The sequence below is a fragment of the Osmia bicornis genome, unplaced genomic scaffold, assembly GCF_907164935.1.
Source record: "Osmia bicornis bicornis unplaced genomic scaffold, iOsmBic2.1, whole genome shotgun sequence".
Lineage (NCBI taxonomy): Eukaryota > Metazoa > Arthropoda > Insecta > Hymenoptera > Megachilidae > Osmia > Osmia bicornis.
Window position 1 is genome coordinate 134,894 of NW_025791432.1, and position 13,384 is coordinate 148,277.

Consider the following 13,384-nt stretch of genomic DNA (forward strand, 5'->3'; position numbering starts at 1 on the left):
CTTGCACACTCTTACAAGCCCTCCATCAAGCAGCAGGCACACAAAAATAAATAATTATATAAATAATAAACAAATAATAAATACTTGTATCCTGCTTCACTCCTTCAGAGCGTCCTCTTCTCCGCTGCAGCGTCCCAGTCACGTCTATCATCAACCTTTGCCTCTACTCTTCTCCTTTCAGTCATGTTGTCTGGAATCCTAACGCAAACACACCGCACACCCACACTCACATTCGCACAAGCCCTCAATCAAGCATCAACACACACAAAATAAATAATTAATTATGTAAGTAATAAAGAAATAAATACCTGTGTTCTGCTTCACCCCCTCAGGGCGTCCTCTTCTCCACAGCAGCGTCCCAACCACGTCTGTCATCAGTTTCCGCCTCTTCTTTTCTGGAGACATCGTCGCTCTTCTTCTACCTCGCCACCTTCTCTTCTGCTTCAGCCATGATGTCCTGATACCTGTTACATACATCCCGCACACGCACACTCACACTCGCACACACTCGCACATTCTCACAAGACCTCAAGCACACAAAATAACTGATTAAGTATATTAATAAATAAACGAAAGCTCACCCGTGTTCTGCTTCACTCCTACAGAGAGTCCTCTCCTCACTGCAGCGCCCCAACCACGACTGTCCTTTTCGCTGTCTTCTATCTTCACGCCCCCATTTATTCGCCTCTTACGACAGGCAGGGGTTACCGTGGCTGTATTCCAAACCCCCCAGCCACAGTTGAAGACCGCGATAATATTATAATTGAGAGTTGATACGGGTCAAACCTTGAATTTTAAACTTATCATTAAATACGGAGGTAATTAGATCCGTGACCTGTCATCACCTGCGCCAGATTATAGGTTAGGTAACGTGCTCCATTGCTCTCCACCCACGCCTCGATTTTGGGAATCAGCCTGCTAGTCCAGGCGCCGCTCTCCGAGGTTGTCCATCGAGTTTGCGAGCGATCAACGGTGTCATATTCCACCACCTGCGTCAGATTCACGCGCCCTTCCGGATCCTCCGCATCCTCGTAACCATACAAAGCGGCCCTTGTCCTTATTAACAAGTCCCACGGCATGCAACCTGACAGCGCGCACAATGCCTCTGATGAAACGGTACGAGACGCGCGTGTCACGCGCAGTAACCCCAACCGCTGTGTCGATGTGAATCGCTGTCTCACACATCCGTACTCCACCGCCTCGCTCCATACCGGAGACGCATACAAAACTATAGATTCTAGCACTCGGTAATACAGCAAACGCGGTTTCGGACCGCATCCTCGTGGATTCGGTAGCAGCCACGAGAGGTGCTGCGCTACTTTCACTGCCTTCTCACATACCTGGCTCATCTGACTATGAAAGAGTCTGCTATTACTGAACATCACACCAAGGTACCTAATCGAGCGCGATGTCCTGATTATCGCGGCCTCGTACGATAGTACAAGTCCGTCGGGTACGCGCCGCCCAGTTAAGAGCACTGCTTCAGTTTTCTCTTTCGCGAGAACCAGTCTCTCTCTCTCGTACCACGCCCCCACCACAGGTAAGGCATGTTCTGCCAGCTCGCGCACTCTGTCTAATGATCGGGCTACTATAAGCAGCGCCATATCATCCGCGAAACCCACGGTTGTCACGCCTGGTGGCAGCAGCACCTCCAGCAGCCCGTCGTACGATAGGTTCCACAACAGTGGTCCCAACACTGATTCTTATGGCACCCCACCAAATACAGCTACTTCCACCCACTCACCGCTTGGCGTCCGGGTTCCCACTCTTCGCTCGCTTAAATAGCTACGTTTCATGTCCATTATTATCGTCGGAAACACACGGCGCTTGGCTGCAGCCAGGATGCGGTCCCAACGCACTGTATTAAATGCATTCTTCACATCCAGGGTAATTAGCAGACAGTGCTTTCGCCCTCTGCGCGCACGATCCCACTCCGACATGACCACCTTCATCGCCTGACGAGTTGATCTGCCCTCCGTGAACCCAAATTGACGCACCGACAGCCCTCCAGACAGGGGAATCGCTTCTAGCATTAACACGCGCAAAGCATATTCGAAACACTTCCCCATGTCTGACAGCATGCAAAGCGGTCGAAGGTCGGAAAGAGAATTACAGACTTTCCCGGCCTTCGGTATTAAAGCCAGGCGCCCTACTTTCCAAGCCCTTGGAAAGTATCCTAGCCTCAGATAGGAATTGAAAAGGGCACAAACCCAGCCGGATGCAGTGTTACGCAGAACGTGAACGGCCTCGCCAGGGATTTCATCCGGACCCGGAGCTTTTCCTTTCTTCAACATCCCCATTGCGTACCTCACATCTTCGTTCGTGAACACGTCCCCCTGGCGCGAGTTGCCCTCCCCTGGGCTTCAGCATCTCTTTCTGGTGTTAGGAGGAACAGCGCTTGACCCTGCGGCTACCCCCGCGATCTCGCGTGCGTTGGATGCCGACGACGTTGACGCTCCTTCCTGACGAGGCCAGATCAATGAAGCCTGCGCTGCTTCTTCTCCTCTTGCTTCGTCTTCCTCCTCTTCTTCTGCTGCACTACTCCTTGGGATGGCAGTCTCTTCTTGTCGCTCCTGCTCCACCACGATAAGCGCGGACACCGTTGCGTGGAACTCCTCTCGGTTGAGGCGAACCAGGGGCGACTTCCCCTTCAGACGATTCATGACTGCCTTGTAGGGTTTCCCCCACGCATCTTCTTCGATAGTCGAGACCATCTCACTCCACGATGCCTCTTTAGCTCGACGCAATGCCAAGGATAAGGCACGTCGGCTTTCCAACATCTCCATGCGATACGGGTGCGCCTGCTGTCGTGCTGCCGTCGGGCTCCGGCGAGCCACCTTCTGCCAGCGGTGGCGGAGACGCTTTGCTTGGAGACACGGATCTGCTATCTCCTGGCTCCACCATGGTACATTTTGCATTTTCCTCCTCTTGCGGGTCGGCAATGGTGTACGGGTTGACTGAAAGAGCGTCTCTAACTCCTCAATCACTTCATCAATTTCGGCCACAGTGCACAGCGGCGGAAGCGCGGACTGTTCCGATGGACCGGCTGCTGCAGCTCCTCTCTCTTGACCACGTTGAGCTGTTGGACCCAGGGATCCTGGTATCGGTAACTGGCCGCTCAGTATTTCCCTCCACGCCTCCATGTCCGGGCGACCTAGTCTCGCCTCCCAAAGAGAATCCTCGGGCGAACCAATAGCCTCTGGTCTCGCTTTAAATCGATGAATAAGATAGCGGTGATCCGACCCCGAATAGCGCGTGGACACTGTGGACCTAGATATTCTACCCTGGAGGCTGCGGCTACACGCAAGGGCATCGATTCGAGAACCCACGCCACCACGCTCGAATGACGGGCCTCCTTGACTTGCCACGGGCATCAGCCCTGCTTGCTCGATCAAATTCATTATACGGTGTCCGCGTGAATCCACGCGATCTGATCTCCAGTGCGGAGAGCGGGCATTGAAATCCCCGGCGATTATAATCGGTTTCCTAACACTTGACAGACATGTCGCAAGACCCCGTAATTGACCTTCAAAGCTTTCTATAGTCAGTGATGGTGAGAAGTAACAACTCACTATCACAAACTTGCGAGTCTCCAATGCCACGCATCCGTCTGTCTCAAACACCTCTCTTGTCACCCCCATGTCGCAGGTAGGACGATTTATATACCACACGCAGGCTGAGCTGCTCCTGTCCTGATGCCAATTCGGATGAGGATTAAACGGCTCACTGATGACGACTATATCCGCGCGAAACTCGTTCACGGCCTGCCACAAGAGATCCTGTGCCGCGCGGCATCTGTTTAAATTGATCTGCAGTACGCTGAACGCAGACATATTTTCCTCTTCTCTTTCTTCTTCGGCTCGGAGATTTAGCAGCACAGTAACGTAGCTATCGGAACAAAAGGAAACGGGCACTGTTAAGTACAAGGATCCACATTTAAGTCGAACTGAACTGACATGGCAGTGATCAACACTTTCTGCGACTTGTAACGGCAATGACAACCCCGGTTATGACCCTCACGGTACAAGGATCCTAAACCACAGCAAACAATGAGTAACATGGGTTCGGAAAGCGAAGCAAATGACATGATCTATAACTTAAATCTGAATCAAAAGGGGGAAAAGAAAGGGAGGGAAAGAGAATAAGAGAAAGGAAGGAAAAAGGGAAGGGAAAAAAACTGGGAAAAGAGGGGGAGAAAAGGGAACAACTGTAGCACGGAAGGGATTGTTTCAACTGACTCGCATCAATCTGCGTGCATCGCCCTCCCTCTCCGCCCTGCCTTATCAACTTAATTCAACTCACGCAACCCAATCCAAGGATGAGGCGCGACAGCGGGCTGACCTGACCCGACTTAGAAACAAGTCATGGAACCACTCGACAACGTGAAGCGAAGTCAAGCCAAGCCAGGATTTAACTGAATATATTTAATTAATTATGCTAGTCAAGATCGAACTAATTCAATCAACTTCATCAAGAGTAAGGATAGAACTAAGCAATTAGTATCAGGACACCGGCAAACCGAACAGCTATTTACAGTCGGCATTCGGCCAATATCCAGAATGGTTGACAATCAAGGACTAACCAGCTACGTATTAATAGGAGCAACGGCAGCGGAACTAACAGCAACATCCGCAACAATAGTAGTGTTTAAACGGGCAGGCTGAACAAACAAGGATGGTGCGATAAACGTTAATCGACAAATGATCACTCAATACTTACTTACTCAGCGATGCTTGTCGTAGGATGACTGATAGTGATCGGCTGCGTCGCTCTTCCTCTGTTTTACTCCTCCTTCCTCTTCTTCTTCACCCGCCTCTGCTATAGACGCGTTGGCGCGTGGGCGTTGTCGGCGACAGCGCGTCCTTTTCGCTGCGAGGATGAGCAATGTGCTGTGGTGTGCTGTGCTGATCTGCTGCGCTTAGTTATGCACAATAACCCCTCACTGCACCACGGCGCACGTATCGACGCACGCGTATTGCTCCAAGCTTCGATTCGGAGCACCACAAACAGCGCGAACTAGTGACTTCCCCAGTTACGAATGTACTAAATGAAGGCCCCTACGAGGTGCCCCAATTTATATCCAGAGCGGCCGGCAATCGTTGTGGCTGGGAGAACCTCCGAGGGGTAGTCCCTCACCCTTGAGCCCCGCGTTCGAGACACGCGCTTCGGCACACTCCCCTCGCTTTCTCGCCACCCCTCGATCGAAGCAGGGGTCTCGTGGTCGTCTTCAACAAAGCCCGGCAACCCAAAACTTACCAAGCCTTCGATGAAAGCACCTAATCAAGTCAACATTAATAACGTGAATAAATTACAATTAAATTAATCGCACTCACTGATCAATAACGGTCAAGGGTGTTGACTTAATAAAGCATAGACCAGACTTTCGATTATATCAGATCCTATTTGCTGTGGAAGTATAGAATCATGTCTCCCCTGGAGGCGGTTGTTACAGAATACGTCTTCAGCCACCCAAGCCTGTTATCAAAGGCGACTTAAAAGGCACCGCGCGTTTAGCCCCTCTAGATAGGCAGCAACAATCCGACATACACGGATGAGGCCCGTTCGCATCCCTTCGGACACCGGCCGATGGGGGACTCGTTGACCCGGTTCCGGCCGCGACCTGCGAGCGGGTGACTCAATCCGCGCATCGCCCGTTTGCACGCGCCTCCCATCCACCCAACGAGACGCTAAAATCTCACAGTTCTCGCGCCGGCTCTAAAATCCAAACTTTGAAAACCAAATTAACGTATGCTTTATCGCCCGAACACCTACTTCTCCCTTTGTCAAATTTTGAAAACAATCTGTATCAACCTTATTTCGCGAAAATCGTATTTAATTACCCCTAGATTTAATTTAATCTTCACGACAATCCTAAAAGTTAGTTTCGACACGTATCAATTCTCAATTATAATTTCAACGTGGCTTTTTATCTACAAATCATCAATTCTAGCCTCCTGATAATTCTCAGATTTTGATAAATTTTGAACTTTATTACACTTTTCAAATTACATTTTATTAATTTAATTAAAATTTTAATTTTTTCGCGCGCGCAATTTCCAATCAGCGACCTCGAATCCCGGATATATTACGCTCGCGTCTCGGCTCTCCTCCGGTTGCTGAATTCGCGGCTTCTTCTTTGATCCCCTGCGCTCGCTCCTCGCAGCATCCCAAGCTCGAACGGTCCCTCTCGTCGTACCCGCTGGCAGTGGATCGAGACCGGCCGGCCTGATTCTTCTTCTCGCCGGCCGACTCTTAGCGAACCACGACCCTACCCGCTCTTCTCCTCAGATTCTCCTACTGCATACGTACTATACGTAGCATCCCGCTTACGGCACCTTTACATACGTGTAGTATAGAATTGAATCGGTACCCTTACATACGTGTAGTATAGAATTGAATCGGTACCCTTACATACGTGTAGTATAGAATCGAATGAATTGAATCTGAATGAATGGATGAATGCATGCGACAAACGACACGAACCTACCGAGCGCTACCGCGTGCTCTCGCATGAGCATCCCCTCGTTCGAAAACTTTTCGCGTCCTCTTCCACGCCCGGAATTCGCTCATCGAGAGATTTAGCTCACCCAAATGTGTGTTGCGGTCGAAGGTGTCCAAGCGACCCGGGCATCCCCCATTCGCGGGCTCTCACGAGCACTCCCTCGTTTACGCGTTACGCTTCGCATTCTCTCCTTCATCTGGAATTCGCCCGCCGGGTGGTCCAGTTCACTCTTACGAGTGCTGCTGTCACTGGCGTCCAGGCGACCCGGAACCCTCGCGCACCGACATCCCTTCGATCACGCGATACCTTACGTTTCCATTCCTGAAACCGGATTTCGCCCATCAAGAGGACAGCTCACTTAACCCGGTGCTGCTGACCCTGATGTCCAGGCGATCCGGCCTTACCTGCCGCGAGCTCACACGAGCTTCCTACGGAGACGACTTACCCTACGCGCTCTATCCTTAACCTGGAACTCGCCCATCGACCCAAAATTGTATTTTGGCTGCAAATGTCCAGGCGATCCAGGTCGGTTCGGTACGCGTTTTAAAGGGCATCGTTGCGCGCTGGCAATGCCCTTTCGCGAGTCCACCTATGCTTGGTATTTGCCCATTAAGAGACTTAGCTCGCCCAAATGTGCGTAGCGGTCGCTGGTGTCCAGGCAACCCATGCTTTCCTTTCGCCCGCTCTCATGGGTGCATTCCCCAGTGCGCGTAACCAAATCCGAACCTGAACTCCTCTCATCGAGAGGCTTAGCTCACCCAAATGTGTGATGCGGTCGCTGGTGTCCAGGCGGCTCAGGCTCTCCTTTTCTCGCAATTTTGCGAGTTCTCCTGCGTTTTCGCGACCTCTCCCGGGCTGAAATTCACCCATTGGGAGGCTTAGCTCGCCCAAATGTGCGTTGCGGCCTCTGATGACCAAGCGACTCAGCTTATCCCATCCATTTCCGGCGTAGCAAACACACGGATAGGGAAAGCAACTCTTCAAGGAAAATTTTACACTGTCGGCGGTGTGTACGCACAGCGGCTGCAGGGTGCCCACCTAATGCATTCTGTACCTTCTGTGGCTAAATGATTTCACCGTCGGCCAAAACGAGCCTGCGTCATGAGCGGAGGTGCGCTGGGGTTTATCCGCGACGTTCTCGGGCGACTGAACGCCTTTAGGTCGTCCGAGTCGGTCGATGGGTGAGCAACATCGTGGCTAAACAGTATGCTCTCCATCAAAGCCCTTTGAGGTTGCCGGAGGTGTCTGTGGCTGATACGGAGCAAGTTTTTAGTGGGTATTGGGGTACTGTAACGATCCAACTCAGGGAAACTTGTTTTGGTATGTACCTTTGAGTCCCACACTGCCCGAGACCCCTCCTAACCCGACGGGTTCCTCGCTTACGTGAATGTATTTTCTTGCTGTCAAAATATATAAAAAATAAATAAAAAGGTTAGGTTAGGTTCGGTTAGGTTAGGTTAGGTTAGGTTAGGTTGGTGATTCCCGCTCGACGCGTCGAGGAGAGCGGACGTGTTTCGTGGTCGCTCCGCGGTCAGATTTGCAACGCGGTGGATAGTTGCTTAGATATTCGCGTTTTTTGTTAAAATCATTTTATTGTTTGTTCGGAAGTACTAATGTGTCGTTTTTGAATTAAATATTGTATTAATTTATTAATAATCAATAAAAACGTGGTGTGCGTGTTACGCGGCATTTCGATGTCGTGTTTCCGGTGTTCGTGGTGCTAATTATAAACATTTGACATTATTTAAGGATAATTCTGATTAATTGTGAACGTTTCGTAGTGTAATTCCGCGTTTTTTGAGTGATTTTGCGATTAATTTGGTTAAGGAAGTGGATGCAAGAACTGACAGGTTTTCAAGATGGCCGCTGTAGTTGAAGAAGGACAGACGGCTGCACGCGCGGCCAGAGCCTTGGATAGAAGAGGACAGACGATGTGAAATTAGGTCAACGGTTCGGTGACGTATTAGCTTTATTTGTTTTTTATTCTTTTATTACCATTTTGTGTCTGTTGCGCGGATTTATTAAGTGTATTAAGCGTTCTTGTGTGAAAGTGCTTCGTTATTTTTTGATATTTTTGATGTTTTATAATTATTGTGTTCGTGATATTAATTTACTTCATTAATTTACTTTATTATTGCTATCTCGTGGCATATGTTTGGCCGGCACGTTATTCTGTTGTCTTATTTAATTTATTTAATTTAATTAATTATTTATTTATTAACGTAGTCAATTAGTCGATTATTAGTCGATTATTCGATTATCCGGTTTTCCGGTGTTTTTCTGCGGTATAGTTCTTTTCGCTTATTTATCTATCGTATTTCTCATTTTCTTATCTGTCAGTATTTTACTGTGTTTTAATCTAATTTATATAATTTATTTCCTGGTTCGTTTCATTATTCAGTGTTTTATATTTTATTTTCCTTTGCCTATAGTTTTATAATGTGTTTAATAAATCTGCGCAACTTGTGTATCGCTACGCGATTTAATTGGTTGATTTATTGTTTAATTGTTCAGTTTATTTATTTATCGTTTTATCGTTTTATCGCATTCACCGCTGGTATTTTACATTATTTGCTACTTTCGGTGGTTTAATATCGGTGGTGTAGTATATTAGTTTACGTGGCTTGCATTGCAATATTGCTGCTTCGTCGTATGATTACATATTTCGTATTTTCATTTTCATATTGTATATTCCAGTTTCGGTACATAGTTCATATGTTATATTTATATTCCATATCTTATTCATTATCTTTCGTGGTTCCTTTTATTTATCTTATTTCATTTCATTTTATTCTATTTCATTTTATCTCATTTCATATTAATCTATTTCATCCTATTCTATTTTATTTTATCCTATCTTACATTACTTTATTTTATTCTATCTTATTTTATTTCGTTTCATTTTATTTTATTTCATTCCATTTTATTTTATTTCATTTCATTTCATATTAACCTATTTTATCTTATCCTATTTTATATTATTTATTTTATGGTATTTTATTTTATTTTATGCTATTTTATCATCTATTCATATTCATATTTCATATCTCATGCTATTTATGTCATTTGCGGTGCGGCACCGTATTTATTTTATTTATTTTGTTGCTATGTGCATCGGTTTGTTCTTTTAGCGCGTTGCTAATAGTTTACACAGGTGTTTGCGAGTTCACGTGGTCTGAGTGGACAGAATAAATGAGACACACCTTGCAACAAACACGACTCGTTTATTGCGCGTCAACTATTTACAATTCACGTACAAACACAAAACGTGCAAGATCACACCGCGTGGTCAACGTACAGAAATAGTGCGTGGTCGAAGCGTGGTCAATTTGCACTTTACACAAGTGAAATCGTGGACAATGCGTGGTCAAAAAGATTGTTATATTAACAATGAAAGCTTGATCTAAGCGAAAGCGAAAACAAACGAAACGCGTGCGTGTACTCTGAGCGTTCGATCAAGAAGGACGAAATCGATGATGGCGTCGATCGTGCCGGTTCCGCGTGGACAAAGGGGGCCCGTGAGGTGCTGCCGCTATCGGTAACGACGCACCAACGAATTACTTTCGCTGCTAACTTCGTCACGCTGCGTGTACGTAGGGAATTTCGCCAACATTTCCCCCCTGCCATCAGCGACTGTTCGATGATGTGGTCTGCGTGTCCGCGTCGTCCTGAGAGGACTGATGAAGAATGGGCCGTGTGAGCGTCGTGGTGGCCGTCTTGAGCTCGACGACTCTGGTCAATCCGTCCTTGCCTGGTAGGAGTTTGAGAACCCGTGCCATGGGCCATTTTCCTGGGGGCAAGCGTTCATCAGTAATAAGAACAAGAGTGCCTACCTTGATCTCATTTGACGGGTGATGCCACTTCGAGACTGCTTGGAGTCGTTGAAGATACTGCGTGGACCAGAGCCTCCAAAACTGTTGGGGACGCTGTTGCAGAAATTGCCACCTTGACAATCGGTTGACTGAGACGTCGAGAAGCGTGGGCTCTGGCACTGCGTTGAGCGGCGATCCGATCAGGAAATGTCCTGGTGTAAGGGCTGAGAGGTCGTCTGGATCATCGCTGAGTGGTTCCAACGGTCTTGAATTGAGGATGGCTTCGATCTGCGCGAGCAATGTTATTGATTCCTCGAACGTCAGCAAGGCATCCCCAATCGTTCTCTTCAGATGGAATTTGAGAGACTTGACCACCGCTTCCCATTTTCCACCCATGTGTGGAGCGGCAGGAGGGTTGAAGTGCCACTGCGTACCATCCTTGGCGAGTAAAGCTGCGAGGTCTTGATTTTCGCGTGTGCTGTCCTTGAACTGTTTCTGCAACTGCGCGTCTGCTCCTTGGAAGTTGGTGCCGCAATCTGAGTAGAGAGAGGCTGCAGTTCCTCTCCTTGCTGCGAATCTGCGAAAGGCTGCGATGAACGCGTCGGCTGAGTAATCGGTGACAACTTCCAGATGAACAGCTGATGTTGCGAAGCAGACGAATACGCAAATCCACCCTTTCTGTGTCTTGGCTCCTCTGCCTTTCCAAGTCTTCAGCGTGAGCGGTCCTGCGTAGTCCACCCCTGTGTGGGTGAACGGGCGTGATGGAGTGACCCAACAAAGAGGTAGTTGGCCCATCAGTTGATGGGCACGGATCCCCCTCTGCCGAGCACACTTCACACACCTCAGGATATGCGTTTTCACTGGAGCTCGTCCACCGAGAATCCAGTAGCGTTGTCTGAGAAAAGCGAGGGTGGATTGCGTACCTCCATGCATGGTCTGACGATGTGCGTGGTCGATGAGCAGTGCAGAGAGTCGTGAATCACGAGGCAAAATAACAGGATGTTTGCCATCGTGCGAGAGTTCTGAATGTTGGAGGCGTCCGCCTACCCTGGCGATTCCTTGATGGTCGAGGTAAGCGGTGAGCCTCGTGAATGGATGAGTTGTTGGAAGCGTTGTTCCCTTGGCGAGTGCAGCGAGTTCGTCTTTGAAGAATGCGGACTGCGTGGCCTGAATCCAGTAGATTCTGGCCTTCTCCATATCAGCTGCTGAGATAAAATGCGTAGGCGAAGCGTCCTGTCGTTTGAACAGCTTGTCCACGAATTTGAGGCAAAGAGCGGTGATTCTGAGTAGTCTGTGAAAGGAAGAATATTTATAGATCAGTTCCCATGAATATTCCTTTGCGTTTGCGTTAGACGTGTGCAGTGAAACCACAGCACGAGCTTCTGGAGCTCCTAGCTCGTCTGCGTCTACACTGGTCTGAGTGGGCCATGCGTTCTGTGGTTGCGTGATCCACGGTGGTCCCGTCCACCAGAGCGAGTGCTGTTGAAGCTGTTCTGTCGTCATGCCTCTTGACGCGCAGTCAGCTGGATTCGATGATCCTGGTACATGCCTCCAGTGAAAGTTCTGCGTGATCTCCTGGATCTGGATTACCCTGTTGCGAACGTAATCCTTCCATTTGGAGGGGTGCGTTTTGATCCACGCAAGCGTGACTTCTGAATCCGTCCACAAAAATGTCTGAGAAACGTTCATGTTCAAAGTAGCGTGAACATGACGTATCAGTTTAGAGAGTAGCAGCGCTGCTGTGAGTTCTAACCTCGGGATGGTCAGACGTTTGAGTGGTGTCACTCGCGTTTTCGAGCAGACAAGTGAAACTTGGGTACCCGTGGACTGTGCCTGTACGACGAGATAGACGACGGCTGCCATTGCGAGGACTGATGCATCAGCGAAGCCATGAAGTTCAACTGTAGACGTGGTCGTGGTGTTGAACCATCGAGGGATGGAAAGCTTGGCCAAGCTGGTTAGATCTTCCCTGATGCATTACCATCGTTGAGTAATGTGAAGTGGCAGAATGTCGTCCCAACTGAGTTCCTGTAACCAAAGCTCTTGAATAAGAATTTTAGCTCTGATAATTACAGGTGCAACAAAACCGAGTGGATCAAAGAGTTGAGCTACTTCGGAGAGAATGAGGCGTTTTGTAAATTGCGTGCGCTGCGTGGCTGATATGGTCGAAAAGTTGAGCGTGTCCTGTTGTGGAATCCATTTAATTCCGAGAATTTTGGTTGCACAGTCGTCGAATGAGATTACTGCGTTAGTCTGTTCTGGTGCGAGGTCTTCTAGCAACGATTTGCTTGTGGAGTGCCATTTTGCGAGTGGAAATCCACCCGCTTGACACAACTGCGTTAGCTGATTTGCAACGTCCTGTAGATGTTCTGCGGTGTCTGCGCCACCAAAAATGTCATCGACATACCTGCCATTTTTGATGGGTTCCACGGCAAGGGGATATTTCGACCCTTCGTCGTCAGCGAGTTGCAAGAATGTTCGGACAGCCAAGTACGGTGCAGCTTTCGTTCCGTACGTGACCGTGGTCAGCTGGTACAGTGTTTCTTTCTGCGTGTCATCAAGCCAGAGTATCTGCTGCAAGCTCCAGTCATCTGGATGCACCTTAATTTGTCGGTACATCTTCGTGACGTCAGTTGCAAACAGATGTTTGTATCTTCGTATCCAAATGAGAAGATCTGCGATATTCAGCATCAGATTTGGACCAGTATGTAGAAGATCGTTCAGCGAGTATCCTGATGAAGTTGGACTGGAGCCATTGAAAACCACACGCAATGCGGTGGTCGTGCTGCCCAACTTCAGAACGCCATGATGCGGAAGAAAGTACTGAAACGGACTAGTTATTGAGTCGTTGTTCAGTCTTACCATATGACCAAGTTGCTCATACTCGAGCATGAACTTGGTGTACAGCTGATTGTACTGGGCGTCCTTACTGAGTCGTCTGAGAGTCCGTTGAAGGCAACTGTGCGCGGTCTGATAAGAATTGCCAAGTGCTCGAGGATGAAGTTTGAGCGGCAATCGCACGATGTATCTTCCAGCGGAGTCTCTTGAATGCGTGGTCTTGAAATGATCT

At 48.5% G+C, this 13,384-nt stretch overlaps 1 protein-coding gene across 1 annotated transcript in view; it reads right to left on the reverse strand.

Annotated features, from left to right (window-relative positions):
• The window catches only part of LOC123989163, a 48,167-nt gene extending 36,350 nt beyond the window's left edge, over positions 1-11,817 (reverse strand). Inside the window, exons 1-2 of the mRNA XM_046289840.1 lie at positions 11,238-11,817; positions 10,394-10,952 (exon numbers count right to left, since the gene is read on the reverse strand). Coding sequence (XP_046145796.1) covers positions 10,394-10,952; positions 11,238-11,817 — 1,139 coding nt within the window. The remainder of the gene's footprint in view (positions 1-10,393; positions 10,953-11,237) is intronic.
• Positions 11,818-13,384: the final 1,567 nt, after the last annotated feature.